Source organism: Tachysurus fulvidraco, chromosome 14 (genome assembly GCF_022655615.1).
Source record: "Tachysurus fulvidraco isolate hzauxx_2018 chromosome 14, HZAU_PFXX_2.0, whole genome shotgun sequence".
NCBI lineage: Eukaryota > Metazoa > Chordata > Actinopteri > Siluriformes > Bagridae > Tachysurus > Tachysurus fulvidraco.
Window position 1 is genome coordinate 12725721 of NC_062531.1, and position 23024 is coordinate 12748744.

At 37.3% G+C, this 23024-nt stretch overlaps 2 protein-coding genes across 7 annotated transcripts in view; one reads left to right on the top strand and one right to left on the bottom strand.

The window, feature by feature from the left end:
* aopep (aminopeptidase O (putative)) overlaps positions 1 to 1908 on the top strand; it is a 72881-nt gene extending 70973 nt beyond the window's left edge. For all 4 annotated transcript variants that reach the window (XM_027167578.2, XM_027167579.2, XM_047823029.1 and 1 more), the window contains one exon: positions 1348 to 1908. The gene's annotated coding sequence lies outside the window, so the exon portion shown is untranslated. The remainder of the gene's footprint in view (positions 1 to 1347) is intronic.
* fancc (FA complementation group C) lies at positions 84 to 22794 on the bottom strand. Of its 3 annotated transcripts, none has more exons than XM_027167585.2 (17): positions 22521 to 22794; positions 22119 to 22219; positions 20084 to 20249; positions 17288 to 17375; positions 16884 to 16978; positions 12805 to 12912; positions 12654 to 12718; positions 12150 to 12314; positions 11831 to 11984; positions 7257 to 7312; positions 6694 to 6793; positions 5718 to 5793; positions 5180 to 5276; positions 4535 to 4709; positions 3723 to 3911; positions 2714 to 2892; positions 84 to 1453 (listed from the first exon to the last, which is right to left on the bottom strand). In XM_027167585.2, the coding sequence occupies exons 3-16, from the start codon at positions 20237 to 20239 to the stop codon at positions 2764 to 2766; spliced, it is 1653 nt and encodes a 550-aa protein (XP_027023386.2). In that variant the 5' UTR covers positions 20240 to 20249; positions 22119 to 22219; positions 22521 to 22794; the 3' UTR covers positions 84 to 1453; positions 2714 to 2763. The 3 variants fall into 3 exon arrangements, with proteins under 3 accessions (XP_027023386.2, XP_027023387.2, XP_027023385.2); XM_027167586.2 differs by having other exon boundaries at positions 22119 to 22222; XM_027167584.2 differs by lacking the exon at positions 22119 to 22219 and having other exon boundaries at positions 22521 to 22792.
* Positions 22795 to 23024: the final 230 nt, after the last annotated feature.

The window sequence follows — 23024 nt, forward strand, 5'->3', positions numbered from 1 at the left end:
CACCAGAGAGTGGACATTACTAAGAGAAAGGGTGTTAGAGAGGCCCCAGGAAAGGAGGTCTGGAAAAATCAATACAACAGTACTGCAGTACATATTGTTTTTATTTTTGTTTTTTAAATGTAATGAAATTGCAAAAGTTTAAGATATTAGGCAGTATCTAAAACCTTCCTCTATCACCATACAGAACTTAAACATCTTTAAAATGTGTAAGACCCCTTTATCTGACTTGAAGCATAAGTTATACCAAACTGTTACTCTAAGAAGCTGGCTGATATGTGAGATGACAAGCAGCTGTGGGCTAAATTATCTCTCTCTTACTACTCATGGCCAAAGACCAATAGACCAGGCTAATTATGCCCATAGTGAGAAGCCAGTGTGCAGGAGTCTTCCTTCTCGTCATCCTCCTCCAACACATCTTGCCATGTGATGCTTAGATTTACTACAACTTCTACACAACTTGACAGTTCTGCTCAGTTTTCCTGCCTTTAAAGGGGTAAAATTCAGACAAATGCTGGAAGCAGGTGCCTTTAGATGTCTGAAGCATTTAGCCACAAAAAGACAGAAACATCTGCATTGCAGGCTTAAAAATACGGGCCTACTTTTAGTCCTGCTGCTTAAAATAGAGAAGACAGTAGTGGAGACAGGAAACATCGAATGAGTGGACAGCTAACGGCCCTTTCTGCCAGAACACTGTCGCCTAAGCCATGACAGATACAGGAGATAAATACGAAGTCCAGGAGAAGCTGGGCCATAAATGTCTATATTTAGAAGCTAGTTAAAGATGTATTACCATCAGAAGGCTAGCACAAATGGAATTAGTGGCACAGGCTGTATTTAAAATATCATTAAGTTCTATTTCAGGGGAAATGAAGTGCTAAGTATCGTTGGTGGAAGTGAATTAGTCCCATCTGACGCTTTGTGTATGGATCGCATACAGACTGTTAAGAGGGAGAAGAGCGCCAAATGGACCTGGCCTCCCGTGCCTACTGAGCTGATTACAGTACTGCAGAAACACTGGCTCAGTTCAGCAGGAACAGGAGTCTGGTCCACAGACCCCTGAACATACAACATCCTCCTGCACTGATGACATGGTGACTACAGCTCAGGACACTTGCGTCAGTATCATACGTTTGCTAACAGCAATCTAGCAGAGTCATGGGGCTTGTATTGTAAGCCAAATGGACAAAATAATTATCTGAGAACGTTTCACTCACAGAACAGGTCTTGTCTCTCCCCCACCACCCCTTATGTTAGGGGTGAATGTGTTATATCCACCCCCACCCTTACCACCACGCCTCTTTAGGTTTGTTTTCAAGAATACATCTCTACTTGTTTGTCTCTGAACAGGACCCGATGCAGATGCTCTCCTTCAAGCTCAGGTCTCCGGGTGTGAAATCAGCTCAGGGAAATCCACAGCAGCACACAGGCACCCGACACCACAGCTAATCACCACCTTTTCTTGCAAGGAGATACAGGACAACTGAGAAAATGTTTTTTTAAGGCAGCTAAGTGGATCACTGTAGAACTTTTACATTAGTGCTAACAATGAATAATATTTGTTTAAAGTCAGTGCTGCATGTTGTAGTGCTTCACTGGAAGAATTTCACTAGACTATAGCAGGTAAACAGGGAAACAAACACAAGGTAAATGTGTTAAAAACATGGAAAGAGGACTCATTTTCATGCAAAACGTGTTAGCTCAGCATTGATATTCTAGTTATGACTTTTTGACAACACAGAAAGGTCAGTTTTTGGTATTTAATTCTGCCTTGTCACTGGATATGTAATGCTACTGCTACACATGCTGTATGCTACTATACTATAGAAAAATGAAAAATAAAAACAATAGATTGTAATGTTTACATTGTTTGAAGGATTTGGTAAATAAAATGAAAGATGTTATACAATGCTTTGTGACATTAACCTACTATTTATATAAGGAGGTGTACTGGCCATGTGGAATAATGGTGTACTACGTAAGCTTTAGTGCAGTAGAACACAATAGTTTTGATTTTGTATACCTAATAGTGGTTTTGAAAGAGAGAAATACCAGAACAGGGCATATCCTCTTCCTGTGTTCTTTTGCTAACAAGCACAGGCCAGCAGGAAAGACTACCAATGATTGAAGCCTTTAGGTTTAAGCACATCTTTGTGAGGAGGAAATAAAATATCACTGCTGACCACATAATCTTCATCTAGATGGGGTTTTCATTTCTGATCAGATTTTTCCCAATATTAAAGCTCTGGTATTAGCTGACAGCAAATACTGACCTCACTACTGCCATGCATTTAGTAACCTAGCCTGTATTTAGTTAGCTTCTGGTTTTACGTCACAAAAACAATAATATTAAATATTAATTTCTGTTTTCTTGCTGCGGAGATACAGCACTGTATGCATGTCACCTGAGCTCAACAGCAAAAATAAAGCTTATTTATCTACATGGCAGAAACATGACATTTTTGACATCATTTTTTTTTTAAAGATCATGATAATTTCATAACCTCTGTACATATTTTCCTGAACTGAGGCCCTTTTTCTTAACTGATTTCCTTACATGTCTCTTCCTTTTATTTGGGCTATGTCATCACACATCCCTGGCTTTCAAAATAAAACTAGCAGCTGGGGTCAGTGTATAAATGTCACTTTCAACAGCCCAGGCTTTCTGTGTGGAACTGTGACATGTCAGGAATCCTTGTACTAATAAACAGCTTACCGCATGTCAGAGTTTGGGCACGTCCACGTGTTTATGTGCAGCAAGAAACACTATGCTGTGTGGAGACTCTCTTCAAGTATCGTGAGCCAGGCGTCCACTGCACTGTCTCCTTTTAGTCTCTGATGCATAAAGCATAGCATAGACATGGCTCTGCACCTTACACCAGCATCAGTCAGCACCTTAAACAACAAGAAACAAAAAGGTACTCAACCATACAAGGGTGAATCAAATCACACTTTTGTGATACCTTTGAAAAAAAGGTTTTACTTTTCTACATAAATTGCATTTTGTTTGATATAAATGTTTTTTATTTCCATTTCTCACAATCATCTGTGAGGATTAATATGTTTATGTATAAAACCTCCCAGACGTTTCGTGGTAGTAAGACTAATGCCAAAGATTAATGACAAATCAAAACATGTTCAGCTGCCTTAAAGGCCGCCTAGGTGTGTTTTAAAATGACTGCTTTCACAATCAAATCAAATCTGGATTGACAAAATCAAAGTCTATCTATACATTATTTCCTGTGTCACACTGAAATGCATATATAGGAAAACATTTGTTTCCAAATAATGATACTAGCAGGCCTAGATTGTTGGGTATGTCCTTACTTTTGCTCACCTCAGTTTCAGTGTGATTATCTGTAAGACTCTTCTATTAAAAATGTAAAAATTAAAAAATTAAGTCTGTCACCGTCATGTCACTTAATCTTTGTCAATAATAAAGTGCAGCAGATGCAGTGGGGAAGCAGAAAGCTGGAGGTTGTAAACTTCATTCAGTGTTAAGGGGCAGACTAAAACATTCTTCATTTTACAAGGGGCTGTAAACAGCTGGAAGCACACACGGGCATGTTTCTGTCTCTTTCTCTCTGCATACCACACAAACCTCTATACCTATACAGTGAATATAGGGAATAGAGGCCAGGCTACCTAGTTCTGCACTTGTTGACACTGATGTTGGGGTAAGTGCAGCTGCATCTCGGTGAACCAAGTGTACAGTATGTTTTTACCTTCTGTATTATATCAGTCACCCTGCTGGTTGATGCTTGAGAAAATATGGCAAAATTAAGCAGAAGACAGAGAACAAAGTTTGTTGATGGAGTGCAGAGCGACTCATTCACAGCAGATAGACGATCAGGAGACAAAGTGTGGGCGAGGAAGAGGCTCCTCAAATCACTCAATGTCTGTCTTGCCACCATCTAGCAGAAAGAGTAGAATAAAGTAGTAATCAGTAATTTTATACTGTAGTTAACTCAGTTTAAGAAAAATTATTCAAAAACAGGTCAAGTAAGCATCAATCCTCTACATAGCTTGTATTAATTGGAAAAAAATGCCATTTCTCAAGGATCATGATGCAACAGGTGCAAGCCTACATAAAGTACAAATACATAATTAGGTGTAAGCCAATTATTTTGAATAGCCTAGGTGAGTGGGGCTTTCCAAAATGTGCTGATAATAATCATACAACAAAATTCGTATATAAAGTAATAAAGACAGTAATAAGATTTGAGGATGCTCTATGATGTGTCAGCAGGTTCTTATATGTTTTTTATATTTTTAAATATTTTAATTAATTTCATTGATCGTGAACTGGTAATAGGTCTCATATTTCAAGGGGTATAACTAAAAATTTTTTAAATTGTATATATATATATCGAATATATTATTCTTGTAATTTGATTTATATCAGTATAGCATAATGTAAATGATTTGATTATCATCACACCGCTATACCTTATTATACGTATGATACCGAAATACCTTTATATGTCTCGCTCAAATCATACTCAATTAATTTCACTTGTTTAGCTGGAGGTCTTACATTGTGCTGAGTGCTCTGGTGCCCTCTGTTGGTGGGGTGGTGGTAAAACATCAAGAGGAAGAGCAAAGGCTTTGATTGCTCTGATCCTACAGACACCAGCAGCTTAGCAGCTACGTCTATCCAGTGACCACACTGGACAAGCAAGAACCAGGCCTCAAACACGGCCTTGTTGCCGCTGCAACACATTCAGAGCAGAAAAGAAAGCTGAGCAATGACCACACGTAAGATGAAGAACTAAGAGATTACACAGGCTCAGTGTACTGTAAAAAATATTTTGATTTGACATCATTCCTCCAATCTCTGTCCTATTTACAATGTATTTACAATATATAAAATTGTGCACATTCAATTACTGTTCACGTCAAACAATAGAAGAAAATATTTAAAAAATATATCTCCTATTCCTATTGGATCTGAACATTAGCCGAAAATACATGCCTGGTTTATGCAGTGTAGAGAAATGATTTGACTGGTTATTTGTTTAACTGATTGGATAACTGCACGAACGAGGGGTAAAGGTGGAAGTTTGTATTAAAATGACTGGTGAGTATAAGCAAATCAACAGAAACACACTCAAACCAAACTTCAGACAGGTTGGATCATATTACAGAAATGTGTGTAATGAAGCAGTGTACGAGTTCTCACCTTCCACTGTCCTCTTCCTGGTTTCTCTCTGACAGGAATTTCTCAAATAATGTCCCAATCCAGCTCACGTGCTCCAGCCACACATGCTGTGGGACATCTGTGAATAAAAAGCATGGTTAGCAGAATAGAGTAGGGGTAACAGTCCAGGTGGTACAATACCTTTTTTCTTTTCAGATACTGAAACCTTGAGTATCAGCACATACCAATTAGTTTTCTTTTAAAAACTTCAACAATTACTTACAATGCATAGTAAAGAAAAATGTGTCAATATAATCAAATCAATCCTAACAAAAGACAACGGGTCAACTCTCTTTATTTAAATACTTCTAGTTCAATTAATTTCTTCTTCAAACCCAATTCCAATATTTCAAATTAAATCCCAATTCCGAGGGGTTAAAGAGTTGCCATGTCTTTAAACATTCAAAGAATCAGAATCTCGAATAAAAACTTTTTCCCATCTTGAAAAAAATTTAGAACAAGATCTTTTAGATTTCTCACACATCAATTAAAAGAAATAAATAGACTGATCTTACAGTACCTGATTGTGCCATCAATAAAGGTGTGAGCAAGTTGTGTGGCACATGAGGAAAAAAAGATCTTATTGGTAGTCTTTCCTGAAATTAAATACACATTTATGTTGCTCAGAGGCCTCCAGACTGGGATCTGTTACAATATATACAGCGGCAGAATTATTGGCAAAAAAATGTTTTGGGCAAAAATGTTTTACACACAAACTTTAATTGAGATCTTAAAAACCTGTATCAAAACCTTTTACTATTAATAAATATTAATCAAATGAAACAAAAAATCCTTTTAAGGAAGCAACATCACAATTCTTGTCAACAATATAAAGTCTTAAGAATATAGGAAAGTATAGTTTGGAAAACAAATGCCTAATGAAACTACATCGAACACAAATGTAAGCACCTAGATCTGGGTTCTTTGGCCACATGAGACATAATAGAGCTTGAACTCGCTTAGTGTTTGGAGTAAGAAATTATGCTTGTACAGAAATGAACCTGATCACTACTGTTATTACGCTGGATTATCTGATATTGTGAGACTTTTTACAATACATGATGACATGCTGGGAGATTACTTAATCCACAAAAGATGGTTCATTGACCATAAGATCATGCTTCACAATGCCAGTCTCCTGACCCAAACCAGCTTAAAATAGTGAGCTGAAGTTATTAAAGGCAATTTAAACCACTGCAGCACATGGTTTTGTTGAACTAAAGGGAACTAAAGGGAATTAGTCCAATTAACCTTTTTTATTGCCAATAAGCCTGGAGTTGTACAATTCTGTATATAAAAGCACACATTTAGTAACATTTCACATTCATATGTGTTCTTCTACCATTAATACATAATCTTCGTATTACTACATGTTTGACTCACTTTGCAATCTGCTCAGACTGATAACTCTCATTTGTGTTTTCAATCATTAAAAAAAATGAAACAATCAATAAATCTCCAGCAAAAGATGACAGAATGGTGAATGTAGCTGATACCTGTGGCCTCTGGGCAGCACGGATCTGAAGAAAACAGCTAGTGAAAACTTGCAATAGTCCTCTTAGTGCGAGATTTTCTTCTATTGTTATTAGAGCATTTCTACAAATACACAACACACATACAATAAAACATTAAACTGTTTACCACCATTAGGATTCTAATTCCATGGTTTACGGTTAGTAATTCATTTTTATTGAGATGTCAATTATTTAAGAACACTAACTTTAACCTTTATGCTTAAGAGATCTAAGGAAAAATCTATTTTCCTTTGCCAAATCAATATTTCCTATTTTGCTATCTTTTGCAAGAGTTTTTTCATTGTGTTTTTAACACAATGTTCATTAAGGTCATTTTGATGCCCAACATATCTGATACTGATTGTAAACCTCAGTGCATGGTTCCTGATTTAAGTTAGCAATAATTAAACAAAAGGTATTTTGGTATTAAATGTAAACTGAAATCACAAACTACTAAATATTCTTCATGATCTCTGACTCAACAATAAATTGAATATGGATTCTGATTAATAAGCAGTTTAAATGGTCACACAGCTGAAACCCACCTGAAAACATCATTCACTATGAGAAAGATGTGGCAGTGCAGTGCTGATGCTTTAGGCTGAGGAGGAAAAAGAAAAAAAGGCAGTAGATTATAAGCAATAATTCCAATATGCATGTAAGTTCTAGCTTTAGCACTAGAGGGCAATGTGGTGACACCAATGATGATCACAAGCTGTGGCGTTCCATCCACACTTCACACACAAAATGCTGCAGTTACATCAGTGGCCTTAGATTTATCTTCGCTTTTCTTCTAAACATGCAGACATATACATTTCAGCATCTGTTTCAAATTTAGTGGCTTTTACTAAAGAAAAAAAAAAGTAAAAAATAAAAATTTATCCAAGCAGCTGTACATTCATGCCTGAAGTCGAGAATTTACTCATATATTTATGGGAAAATAGGAATAATTATTATATTGCCATTTTTGAACCAGTCATATGGGCCAGGAATGCAGTAAAACACACAGTTTTACATACACTAAATCTACATGTGTGCCACAAAAGACCCATATGTGCCCTTGCAGTCTTTGATCAAGCAAGACCAATGAGGAAAGGGTGTGTATCACACACACACACACACACACACGTGAAGCATCTTAGATATTCCCGTAATCCTTGCTATTCAACGCCTGCTAAGAGCTGCCAAATTGCTGTTCCAATAAAAAGAGACGTGTTTCAGCTACAAACACCAGACGTTGCTCATTGATCCTCTTCTTGAGAAAGAGAAATGTAACAGCCATAAATGCAAAACTCTACTACATGGATTTTAAAAGTGACAACGAAAACATGTCCTTAAATGATAAAGAAAATGAATTTTTAAATGTCGCACCCACAAAATATTTCCATTTAGTACATTAGTCATTTTCACAGCTCAAACTACTTGTGAGTGAGTCCCTTGAGTGTATATAAAATGTGTTTGAGCAAACAGAAGTTAAAACACATTGGCTGATCTATAGGACATAATTTTTCTCACTCTCATGAGAGATTTTTGCATTGTTTAAAAGCCTGGCAATTGTACTCAGGAATTTAAAAACTCATTAAAGCTTTAGAAACAACTTCACATTCATAAAACCCATCTATAGCAAATGCACATTGGACTACATTACCAGGCTACTGAACTTGTATATCATAAAGTCAAATTTTCTTTACCTTCAGTAACTGATTTATCCTTAACAGGGTCACAGTGGAAGTGAAGATCATTCATCACCATTCTTCTGCACAGCACTAGAGCAACTCGGAGCAATTCATTCTAACCAGTTCAAAAAATAATAATAATAATAAAAATAAATCCCAGCACATTTACCTGAGCTTAGAATTAAACCTGTGGTTCTGTGTGGCAGAAACCAGCAACTGAGCAATAAATATTTTTGTTTTTTGTTGGTTTTTAATGGTGCTGAACTTTGGCTGAATGAGTTTTAATCAGTGCTCAGTGCCAAAGCATGCTAGTTCTGGTTTCTATCTGAATAAGCTATAATCCTAATGAAAACTTTGAAAGTGTAACAAAATGAATAGTATGCTTTCTACCCTCTAGGCATTCGAAAAATGTAAAAGGAAATACATTTATTGTGTCTAGTGTTTATGGTGAAGTATCAGTTTAAGCTATACAAAAGGTAGATGTGACAAAAATGAGGACATGCACTTATTTCAAAAGCACGTGTGTCCTTGTAGGCTTATACAATGCAAACATATGTACTTTGTGGATTCTAAAACATGAAAATCTGGTAGATTCCATATCTTAATACTTTGGGTTCTTTCTATGACCATGACATAACATGGTGACCTCATTTTCCTTTAGACTATTCACATTATACTTCTATTATGTTGCAAGTCTGCCGTGTGCAGTAAGATGATATCATCACTGCGGAGATAAATCCACCTAGTTTTCTTGGGGTCCAGGAGTTTAGTGGAACTAAACATGGGATGTTTTGTCTACTTTTAGATGACAACGATATTCCAAAAGAACACCTTAAAGATATTAGCAAAACATCTGCCCTTCACAGAGAGATTAAATCCAGATTAGTTAACTGTCCTTCAGTATGATGAAAAGAATCAACAGGATTATCCACAACAAGTTAGCACCATCACTTTATCATTATCATCATCATCATCATCCTCCATCCACCCTCTGTAGTGCTTATCCTATACTGGGTCACAGGAAACCCAGAACCTAACCCAGGAGACACACACCCTTTCACACACCACAGGCAATTTAGCGATACCAATCTGTCTACAATGCATGTTTTTGGAATGAGGGAAGAAAGCAGAGTACTTGGGGGGGGATGAATAGAGAACACAGAATACACCATAAGTGTGTTTATTAATATACAATTAATGCTCTTATACATGTCTAACTTTCATTGTTAATGTAAGGCATAATTAAAGAAAGGTTCCCCATTAAAAAAACAAAAAAAAACAACAACAAAAAAAAACACACATTTCCATGTAATTACCTTCTTTAACTACGCAATATGTTTAACTAAGCAATACTGTTACCTAATACACATCATGTAATTTCCTCAACATTCACTTGAGGAGGTGTGCAGTGAACATGCCTTGCTCTTTGTTGTGGGATGTGAGCTTGCATTGTACGAGTGCCCCAAAAGCATCAGGAAATGATGTTACATTTCAAATGTGTGAGATGCTATGTGAATGAGGATTGTCAAAAGAAATAAGCATTGTAAATAAGTGCACTTCAAGGTTGTGTGAGCTCATACTGCCTGGATCTTTCCAGTGGGACGGAAAATCCAAATAAGAAACTGGCAAATAAGAAGCCAACTTGTCTTTTTAAATGATTATTAAAGCAATAATTATTATTATATTTGAATAATAATTTTAATTATAAAGCAATTTCATTCACATCACTCATCTCTGCTTTATCTGTGGACTTAACAGTTATTTTGGTCAAAATCGCCCAAAGCATCCCTTGCGCCCAACTACCTGCCACTGAGCACCTTCACCACAGCAGATGTCTGCACAGAGCTCACAACATCGTCAAAGACTCTTCACATCCCAGTCACAAACTGTTTTACCTCCTTTCATGAAGAAGATGATACAGGAACATGCTCACAAGAACCAGCAGGTTTAAGGACAGCTTTTTTCCATCCACCATCACACTACTGAACTCTACACTACACTGTTAGAGAACACTGTAAAAACATTGTAAAACTTCTGTACTATTATACATACAATGTACATATTACATCGGCACTGTTTTATTTATGTGTATCTATATACTCCTTACTGTACATTCTGCCTAATATTTTACATAAAACCTTATTACCTTCTACTTCTTGTTCCTTTACAGTGTCTACACATTTTTTCAATGCCATAACCTTAGAACCATTTACGTGTATTTTTCAACAATGTCCACACATCTCTGCAATGCAATAGCCTTTATATTTATTCACTGTACATATGTTTACATATATACCTATTTATATTACATGCTGTACACGTCTGTCTGTCTGTCTGTCTGTCAGTCAGTTGTGTTTTTAGTCATGGCAAACCGCTACTTAACCATGTCCCAACCTGTCAGACTCTATGTTTTTGTCATATTAGTTTCAAACATAATGATAGTAAAGTTGCTAATGGTATCTAGTCAAAATTCTGTGAAACCATGAGTGTTCATTCTTAACAAATTTTGAACTCTTTGAACTCTTAACAAAGTTCAATTGTAGCAGGGCCAAAAATTGTGAAGTTTTGGCACTCAGCATGTAGGGTGATGCTGTTTATTGTTATTGGATGTAAACACTGGGGTCGGGATTAAAGCTACAAAACTCAATTTTCAATTCCCTTCTTGTCTTGGTGAACAGCACAGGAGAGTCGAGAGCTGGCAAATTAGCCAACATTTGTCAAACAAGTCTTGGATCACAAATACACAACCAAGAGATTAAGGTGAACTCACTGAGACTTTTGTAATTTTCTTACAATTAGAGGAGACATGTTTACTAGAGAAACAAATAAAGTCATGTTGTAACTCAGTTAATTGATTCAGATGAAAGAAGATATAAACAAGCTCTAAAGATCTACTCTAAACATCTACATAAATGTCTTGGAAGAGAAAAAGAAGAATGTCCATTATAGTGATATCCACCTCATGCTAGAGTGTATTATGAACACGGGGCACAGTCACAACAGAACTTCCTGTAAACTATATTCGGTGTAACACTTCATCAATGAATTATTCACAATCCTCCCAAGAAGGAAAAAGTATGGCTAAATAAATGTCTGGATCTTCAGGGGAGGACTGCATTGTACTCACCTTCAATATTTCAACTGGAAACTTGTTAGTAGATTGTGTAAATATTATGACATGGCTGTTGCTATCAAAAATAACCATGTCAAACACACATGTGCTGACAAAAACAACTGCTTCATTTTCCATAATCCAAAATCAACCCAGTAAATTCATTCTGACAGTGTTTGAAATAAAACACCTGGGCTACTTAAAAGCTTCAAATGACATTCAAAAGGTTTAAGAGATCACTGCGAAGCAGCTCCTTTTCAATCTCAATGCAGTGCAGCAGGAGTTGCTACTCCAGATACTGTTTTCAGTGATCGAGATTCTGTTTACTCACCAGTAAAGAATCAGCGACAACTGTCTCTAGATCCTGCATCACTTTTGGATCAGAAAGAACACGCTCAAGCAGAATCAGAATCGCCTGCTCCAAGCTGGGCAAGCTAGTACTCCACAGAGCCATCACTGCTTCATCGTCCATCATCAGCTTCTTACTGAGACATAGTAAGATCGAGAGAAAGAGATTACAATTACTTATCTATGTAATATGTACAGATGTAGATTTGAATGTGATTTATTTAGGAGATTTTATACAGTATTGCTATTATTGCTATTGCTAGTATTTACAATATATACCTTAGAATTTAAAAGTGATGTACCTGAGCCAGGCTTTGTTAACTGCTTTTATGAACTCTTCGCTGAGATTTGAACAGCGACACAAACTGTAATGCTTTAGCAGTGCACCAATAAGAGGTGCTACCTCAGGACATGTGACCAAAGGGACACAAGTTACTGATAGAGAATGGATGCTGTCAAACATGCACCTGCAGTAAAAGCAACACAAGATAGAGAGAATGTGATTAAGGCACAGAATGACACGGAGATTTCCTTATTGTGCAAAATTGACATCTACGTGCTCCTGGAAGGAATTTGATTTTATGGCTTTTTATTAACTGAAGATAAGTAAAGCCTGTACAGCAAAATAAAATAAAAAACCCCACAGGAGCCTTATGGAGCCAGTGTGAATTAAAGCATTTCAGTAAGGATGTCCCTGCTGATCGACACACATCACACCCATGAATAATGATGTTTTGAATGTGAATTGGCTTTACTTCATACTCAAATACTGAAGTGTCTAAATGTGTGTGGTGAATGCTACAAACCTTTCTAAACAGGCTGCTGAAGTGATGGGACTACGGTTGACCTCCGTTGCCAGCAATGCCACCATCTGCAGCAGACACAGCCACAATCAGCAAGCTACAACACTAACAATAAATATTTAAGTGCATTACCATTAATTAGCTAAACAAGAACCTTTTTGAGACTCCCTGAATAATACTGCTGCGGTGGGAAGCCAGCATGTTTCTCCAAAGCATACACCATACTGCCCTCATCTTCTGAAGTTAAATGGCATAGCAAACTCTGTTTAAAATAGACATTTAAAAGGCAGTTACCTTTTGTACTTTAATATTATATAATAACTACTTTAATATTACAAAACATTATTGCACATTGTGAAACAAAACAAATTCGTAATCCTGAAAAACTAGCAGGTTGCCAAACAATGCAATTTATTTACCAAAATGAGAAAATGAAAGATAATTACTTTCAGAGAATCTGAGAGCCATTCTTAGAAACAAGTATTATAACCCTGAGCCTCCTGGATAGAAAACATGGCTGCCATGTGGTTTCTTTAGATTTACAGCATGGTAAAAATGGGCTCAATTACAGCCAACCAATGTGAAAAAACACACACTAAGCTCCCCTAGCACAGTTATGAAGTTACCTCCTCAGTTTGACAGAATGAAAAATGTGTCATTTAAAAAAGAAACTCTCAACATGGATCAAACCATGATTTAAATCTTTCATAAAAAATACAGAAATGTTCATAAAAGGAGGAACTGTTTAAGAAGCAATAGATCAACACAATGTGTATGACTTTAACCTCCTAAGACCCGAGCTTTGGTTTGGCCTTGCATTTTAGATGCAGTGATGTCCACGTATGTGGAAACCAGGTCGTAGGAGGTTATAGTGAAAAATGTGTAAGATTTAGTGAGTGTGAGAGCATAATAAAGAAATGAAAATAATAAGAATATGAAGAAAGAAAAGGTGAGGAAAGCATTGAGAGAACCAGTGAGAAAAGATGAAAAGATGGCTGTAATAGAGATATGAAACATAGTTATTACTACTTAGCCTCAGAACCCTATTGCTCAGAGCCTGAAAAACAAAGTATGTCTTCTGATGTGGAACTGCGAGTGAGCCAGGCTGGTGTGGCAGTGGATGGGTAATGGGGCCATTAATGACAGGGCAGAATTGAGGAAGCAGAAAACCCCAGCACCACCCATTTGACTTTCTTTCAGGCTTTGCCACCCACATGAAGCGGAGAAATAATGTTTAACACTCCCAAACATGACAGAACTGGCTTTCCATTTGTTGAGGCTGTCTGTTTATTCATACAGAACAGCAAAGGAATGCAGGACTCAATTGACAATAGTAGTTAAATTTGAAGAAAAGAAAAAAACAAAAAACTATTGGAATAACAGGAGGAAAACCTCACAAATAAGGAGTGTCTTAGTTGACAGACATTCAGAGGGGTTATTATGTTAGCAGGAAAAAGGAAAAGTAGAGAAGTATTCCCTACTTAATCAATGTCCTTAAAAAAATAAAACATTTCAGGTAACTAGGGAATGCCATAGTAATTATATTTTTATGTTCTGGGTCAGCTGGAAAATTTTCTTTAAGAAAAATTGGGCTTTCCACATGCACTTGTTTACTAGCTGAACACTAATAGCAAAGATGTCACCTCATACCTGTGACCTCACATTTGCACCCTATAAAAGACCTATACATCACGCTGCTCATATCTTTTCTTGTCATCCTGAGAATAGTCAGTGACGGAATCCAGATGTTAAGAAGCAATTTAAAATCTGGAATAAAACTTGTAAAAAATTTGTATATACATTTTTATTGACATGCACCTGGAGTGATAGTAACTAAGCACTGTTATTACAGGTTTATTAGTATTTTATCTGTATATACAACAGCTGTGTAGCTCATACAATCTGCATATAATAGAGCTGATCTACCATGGTGCACATGTTCAGGTGGCACTTGATCACCTATCCTTGGATGAAACACAAACTAAGCAAACTAACTACTCAGAGTCATTTTATTTAAGAAGAAGCGAGTTTTAAATACCGCAACAGCATATGGAGTTATTCAGGATACACACATTGGTATGTGGCAGCAGACTATATTTCAAAGACCGGTTCAAATTAGGACTGACCAAACCACCAAAGCATTCATCAAAAGTTCCAGAGAATTCCTAAAGTAAAAAATACATGTTCTAGGGTGGGCTGGTTTAATCTTCTGCAATTAAAACATTGGAAGCTGATAACATCAGATCAGAGCACAGGTCTACTCCAGAGACATGCTGGATTCAAGCCTTCCTAGACAACAGGAAAAAACTAGCCTGTGAATACCTAAAACCTAATTAAGTGGTCTTAATTAAGGATTTGCAAAACTGCAAGTAGCAACATATAGTAAACTTTCTATAGAGGGCTATACTTACCTACTTTGGTGGTTGCTATAAGTCACCGGATGTACTGTTGCGCCGGCTTAGACTAGAGAATGGCAAAGAGGATGTTTAGCTAATTTTAAACACCTCTCAAATGGGCACTAGTCGATCTGTTTAACAGGAAATCAATTGACTGCCAGTGAGGTTCAGTGACAAGTTCTGGGTTTAGGATGCCTTCAGCATGACTAGACAACTCTAAGACCTGTTTGCTTTCCCACTGCAGTCATTGTTATGGATGAGATGGTATTGTTCACAGCCCAATTTTGGCCAAACCGGGTTTGGCTATGTGTGTAACTGAAAGTTATTGATGGATCCTCTGTGTAAACCAACCCTCAGACCAGACATTCTTTTAAATAGACAAGTGTCACTGTGCCAGAGGAGATCACACACCCTGAAATGATATGTTTCCTGAGAAAGAAGAACCCAGTATACTGGTATGTTCACAAGGGGTCAGACACCATTGAGCGCACAGTTATCTATGGAAGATCTGTATGCAAAAAAGTTTTATGTGGTAGGTGATATGAAATATTCAATACAAACCTCCTATCAAACCACCTTCTGAGGCACCTCTTTATCTATAATAAATATGTACATAAGCTGATTGCATACATTCTGAGGACAGACTGTGGGTTTGTTGCTAGGATTGCCAAAACTAATAAGAGCATTTCTGAAAGCTGTGGTATGTCTCAAACTCTCATTCAAAGCAATGGTCCCTCAGTGGGATCTGGAATTAGTACTAGGTAGTGTGTGCAACTTGACATCTGAAGTGATAGAAAGCATAGATATATAGTGTATTTCTTGAATACATTGGTTTTGCTAGCCATCACTATGACTAGGCAAGTCAGCAAATTGCATTCGCTGTCTTGTTACAAACTATAGCCACTGCCCGTTGTGCCTAATTGTTCTTGAAGACAACGGTAAAGAGAGGATGAAAACAAGTTAGAACAGACACTAAACTCAGCAAGAAAAGTAGAACCATCACTACATGGTACTGTATTTACTCACACCGCTGAAAATTTCAAGCAGCTAATCTGTTTCTTTACCGTACTCTCGTTCACGCCCTAGGCCTTTTCCCACATACTGTATCTACCTACTGCGGTACAAGAGCTAGTTAGCTGAGAAAATGCTGCAAGATGAATCACTGCAGTGCAGGGCCTCCTGGAACATCCACACCTCCCTCGGTCTTCACTTCCCTTCGTATAGGTCAAAACACATCTGGCAAATTAAAAGTGTACTTTAAAAGCACTCCTCTAATTAGCACAATGTTTTATTAGATGAAAACAAAAAGAATACACACACACATTGTAATCTGGTAAAAATGTGAAAGGTTCCATATTGCTTATGGTAAACCATCTGTGTGAAAACTAAAAGTCTGCTTTTTTATTGCTCCTTCCCCCCTCTGATCATATCTGTATAAATGGCATGTGTTAAAACATTTTTAGTGGTTTGGAAACAGCACTGTTAATGTGTATTGTACAATAACACTCTGTGTACAACAAAAAAGGGGGGAACGGTCATATTACACCCACAGACAGTACTGTACCATTTTGATTATAAGTACACTTATTCAGTTGTGATTTTTCTGTTTTGTCTTTAACTGTACAAAATATTATCAAGACTATTAAGCAAAAAGGGTTAAAAAAAAGAAAGTAAAAAAGTCAACTATTGGTAATTCTTTTTTATACTTCCAAGTAAAAAAGCCTTTCAGGACCAGGTGATAGCCAATTTGTCCATCACACATTTCATGTGTGTGTGTGTGTGTGTGTGTGTGTGTGTGTGTGTGTGTGTGTGTGTGTGTGTGCGCGTGTGTGTGTACCCTTATCCACACATTGGCCCGATGCTCCACTACATTCTGAGGCTCTGCACTATATAGTAGCCACATACACTGCAGCAGAAGCCTCCTGCTTGCTCCTGAAAGATAAAATACAGAAAAAAAGTGTTTTTGTTTTTGAATTAAGAGGCTATTTGAATTTGTGGGTTTTGTGGTATTTGGAGAGACAAAGAAAAATCACGAGAAATATACTGATGTTAAGATATTAAGGAGAGAAAAGAGAGTAAAGAGCAACATGGTTTCAGAGAAAGATGCAGAGAAAAAAAAACAGAACAAGAGGATGCTACACGGTTCACTAAAAATGAGTGTTAATACCAATAGCTGCAGACCTATTTCTCCATCCAAATTGGGAAACACACCCCCAAAGAGTAAGAGAGTCCTAAATTTACCTTCCGCAGTAACATATGGGTTCCAACAAAGTCTTCCCAGGAACTGGCCAACAAAAGGAAAGCTCTTCATGGCCTCAGTGGTAGAGCTCTGAAAAACAGCACACACACTTTTGAACCACCAACTACAGGGAGTTGTTGTCTTATGGAAAAATATTGTAAAATAATACATTAAATATGACCATGGACATGTGAACAAATTAAAATGGTCTTTTACACTTAGGTAGGTTTTCAATTGAACAAATATTTCATTTGGTTTCGATATAGCTGCTATAACGTGACAACACACAAACTACCAGTGAATATGAACGATGAATCCGAATATGCCATCCGGATTATTGAAGCCAAGAAAAGGCTTTGATGACCCTTTATAGACTCTATTCCCACAAAGCCAAATGGAGAGTCACTGATCACTTTTAAAAGACATTTATGTAGTTAATGAACACCAGCATGCCAACACAAAGGAATCTAGGGGTTCACAGCTTTCTGCATTAATTCAAGATGTGTGCTGTTAATTTACTGTATACTGGAATCCATTCAAAGGAACAGACCCCTTTTTACATGCCCCATACATACAATACCCAGTGTGATCCAGAGTGATGCGTGTGTGCAAAATGAATGATAAAATGCTGAAAGAATGTATAGCTTATAAAATGGTCATGGGCAGAACAGAGCTAAATGCATAGCATTAAAAGATGAATGAATTAAAAAAAAACTCTGATTTGGAGGCTGTTCTGACTGGAAAAAAATCCAATGTTAACTCACATGCCTGTTTCTATAGTATATATACATAGAGATCTATCCACTGAACAGAATGAGAGGTGTTGTGGGGAGTTGTGAATTCCTAACAACAGGGAAAACACCAAAAATACAAGGAATAATATATATGGATTTTCACTATGTATATAATCTCTCATACAACACAGCAGTGCTACTTTATATAGAAACAAAAATAGTGCTCTATGTATCCCAATTAACAGGCCTCAATTAGAAATGCTAAACTGGATATTAATCTAGATCTTTCAGATGCAAATTTTTCAGGGGCTATAAATCAATGTATTTGTCACCAGGCATGAAGGATGTCCTGATGCATCACAATGATTGTTTATTAATTCTCAGAACCCTGGGGGCCCTCAGACCCAGCCAACCATTAATCTCGAGTATTTCTAAGCATTTAAAATCTAGGGATACAGTAACACAACTGTTCATCTCTAACCAAGCCCTGTATTTGGACCTATAATAATAGGAAGATCAGGAGGTGACGGATCACTGCTTTTGGGCACAGTCATCATTATAATGAGTAAAATTAGAAAGAACGACGTCAAACTTGTTTTCCTTTCTGACAAGGTAAGCACTGAAGCAAATGGCTATAGTAATAAGAGCTCGTGTGCTAAGGTGCTAAGACTGCAGTGGTCTAAAGAAAGGGCTCCTTTCAAGGATTACATGAATGGTGTGAGGCTTGACTTTTATAAACACTAGACCTTCACAGAGACATAGCCCTCCACCACCACCCCCCAAACACACACACACACAAGATAGATAGATAGATAGATAGATAGATAGATAGATAGATAGATAGATAGATAGATAGATAGATAGATAGATAGATAGATAGATAGATAGATAGACAGACAGACAGACTGACAGAGATAGACAGACAGACAGATAGAGATAGACAGACAGACAGACAGACAGACAGACAGACAAGTCCATGATTCAAACTTTGGTCTAACACTTGATGCAGGAATACATCAGGTTAACTTAATGCATGCAGTCCCTTGGTGGCTATTAGCACACTAACTCAACACCATGGCCATGCCAACACACTACCTAATCCAGCACAGAGAAGTCACTGTTCAGGTTCAGACCATGGTCTCTAGGGTATAGTCACAGACTCCCTGAAGTTCTCAGGACAAGGACTGTATCACAGGGTTCTTAATGAAACATGGAGTTAGGAGATTTCAGTTTTGCCATACACACAGTTTCTGTTTGAAACTTAAAGCTTTTCAGATTTTGTTTATGGAGGCTCTTGGTCATCCAGGTCATTTGGAATGTCTCCTAAAACATCAAGGCAAAGAAAAAATAAAAATAAATAATAATCAAGGTAACTGGATGTGTGTTACAGCCTTGTTCTATTACAAATATATTTGGGAGTGTCACACCGTATGACAAGTCCTCACAAAGATACAAAAAAATGACTGACCTCATAGCGTACTGCCTGGCAAGAGACATGACATTAGCAATAATGATGTACACCATTAGCAAACAGGGATTTCACAGTTTGGACAAGTTCTGATACATAGTTTGGACAAGAATGACCAGCTACCTTAGCAACTATTTTTTTCATCTCAAATTGCTATACCTGATCTTTATGAATTTGTAACTTCACCAGACTTGTGGTTCATATTTATTTTGTAAGCACTCATACTTGTAATACCATTTGTTCATAACATCATAATCACAAAATTGCCTATATTAACAGCAATATGAACTGTGCAGCCCTACAGGCCACACATGCAACCCACATAATCTTGTGGGTTCTCTCTCTGCAACATGAAGAGCATTGGTCATGCATGTAATGTTCAGTCGAAAATGGACTAGACCAGCTAGTAACAGAGTATGGGATGACCTTCTCAGCCTGTTGCCACAGCAACCACCATAAGGGCTAAAGGAGAAGAAAAATTAATGAACGAAGAAAAACACTCAGATAAACGGGTAAATGTCTTCAATGTGATACCACTTTCTGGATCATAACACAAGACCATCCCTTGAGTAAAGTGGCATGACACTTGCAATTACCATTGTCTGTAGTGTGTGTACAAGCTGCTGGAGGAAAGTTCCCAAAGACTGCATGTGTTGACTTATATCCTGCTGTGCAGAGGGAGATGTTGCCTGGCCCCACTGCACTGCTTTATCCATCCAGAACCTAGTCTGGTGCTCAGAGAGTGGATCCATGACTGTAAATCTGCAAAAACACAGACATGCATGTAAACCTAGATTAATACTATTGTAAAATAGGTACACATAAGATGTGAATCATTTTCAGAGAAATATGTCATTCTGGATATGGTTATGAATATGTCTGAACAAGCCATAAGAGAATAAGTGCCTGAAAATGCGCCCCCAGCTGGGGCTTCTGAAAGTGTCATTATCCTGTATTTCATGTACTACACCGTGATACTACCGGGTATCAAAGGTACTCTTGAACACTGGTCTAAACTTCTAATAGTCAGCTTAGCGCAGCATACAAGTATTTCTGACAAATTAACAAAGTCCAGTGACAGACTGTGACATCGCCAGATCCCATTAAGAAGCAAGGTTTTCACATCCATTTCAAGCTGAAAACACCGGCTATAGAGAACCAGACCTTCGAACTTGACAGCGCAGAAGCTAGCGTTCATGGATAATTGTTGTTTTTAAGTTTAATGACAGGTCTGCAAAGGACCACTTTTATGATCACCTCGTAACATGGAGTTATTTAATGTCTTTCCATTGACTCTGCTGGAAAGCCCCCATGGGTTAGGCGATGTGTAATTACCCACTGAGCTTTTTATCATCGAACCAAAAGCATGAACAAACGTTTCTTGTTGACTTGAGATCTCAATACAATCCACCCTGTACCCCAAAGCCTGAGGTATGACAAGTTTTTCCCAAAACACAACCTTTGATTTAACATTACAACATTTGATACAATTATTTGAAATACAGTTATTTAGCATGCACTTCACTTATGGATGTGTTATTTAAATGAAGAACCTGTGACCAGTCACAGAGATGAAGATTGTATAAGTATTATTATAGTAACCTGTTTGGACTTTTATTCAGTTGACTTACATTTTGGAACATTTCTTCTTCAAAAAACAAAAAAAAAAAACAAATTACAAATTCAAATTTCTGCAGATCATTTGAAGATATATAGGAATATAGGAAGAGTACAATAATTAAATTGATGCTAACCCAATAACTACTAGGTTTGCGGATCCTTTTTTTTTTTAATGTGTAGCACATTCAGCTGCCCAGGATGCCAACAGCTTACATCTTATTTCTAGACACTAGACATTAATTGGATGTACACTCACCAACCACTTTATTGGGAACATTCATGCATTACTCATTCATGCACGTGTCCAAATCAGCCAAACATTTGGCAGTGGTGCAACGCATAAAATCATTCAGATACAGGTCAATAGGTTCTGTTAATGTTCAAATTTCAAAAATGTGAAAAATCTGATCTCCCTGACCATGTTAACCGTGGCGTGATTGTTGGTGCCAGGTGGCCTAGTTTGGGCATTTCAGGTGCTCTAAAAATCAAAGCTCTGAAAATCAAAATATCTGTTGATGATCACTTGGAATTTTCTTACAGAATATTCACTCAAGTTTTCACAGAATGATGCAAAAATATAAAAAATAAAAAAATTAAAAAATTAAAAAAAAGGCAAATAGGAAAAAAAAACGTTGTTCTGTGCCTTGCTGATGACAGAGGTATCAAGCTGACAGCAAGTCAATGCCAACTGAAATCTTCATTCTCTACAAATTTGGTGATAAAAACATCTCAGAATGCAGAACACGATTTGTACCAATCTTGACCGTATCTGCACTGTTGCCATATGATTGGCTGTATGCTTTGTCACCATGTAAACTTTTGACTCTCTGGTTTCCTCCCACCTGCCAAAAACATGCTGAACTGTGTATTGGTCAGTGTCAATTGTCCTAGGAGTGGATTAGTGAGTGAATGTGTATGTCTTTGCTGCCTGACAATACCCTGGTGTCCCATCCACGGTGTGTTCCTGCTTCACACACAGTGATCACAGGACAACCTCTGACCATTTATTACCTGTTTACTGAAGATCAAGGACTTGCATCAGCTTTTTCTGGATAACTTGTCTCTATGTCATTTATTTGTAATTATACTGATGCAAGGCACTGCTGTCTGACCTACTAACAAAACAAAAAAACACCATGAGGGACCCATTTTAAAACTCTATAACATATGGACATCTAGATTATATCGTTTTCATATTTGACTGGAAGTGTGCTTATCAAATTTGTCCGGGTAAAACAAGGATAGCAACCATATCAACATGGTAACTAACTGCGACCGAGACAACAACTAACGGTCACTTGGTCATTTTTTTCGAGCTAGACATTATTTTAACTGGCAAACTGGTTAAAGTCACTAACATGATACTTCTACTTCTACTTCTACATTCAAGTGTTTGTTCTTGCTGAAACATACCTGAGAAACAGAAAGACGAAGAAACGTTTTTCCGAACTTCCCTCTCCTGGTGACAAACCGGAAGTTGCCACTTGTTATTGGTGCGTTGATTATTCCTACCCGTATTCAGCCAACTCCCGCCTCCTTCCGCGGGCTTTACGTGGGCGCTGATTTGACAGTGTCGTGTAACTTTTGTTAACAATTGCACGGACTAGATCGTTATGTTAGAACAACACACAACAAAATGTCCCAACCTGCGTCAGTGGACAGTTCTCCCAACCTGTTTTGAGTGAGTGAAACAATTCAGACATCGCGCTTTAAACAATTACACTCTGTTTATGAAAGTTTAACCAATCATAACACAGCGCGCGGATCCACAAGCCAATCATAATACAGCAGATATCAACATTATTTGCAGATTTTTCTTGTTTTAGAATGAAAATGGGTGTGTTTTTGTGAATCTTATTCTTAATTATAAATAAAATACAAAAGAAAATGTATAAAAAATTCTTAAAATACTCCGTT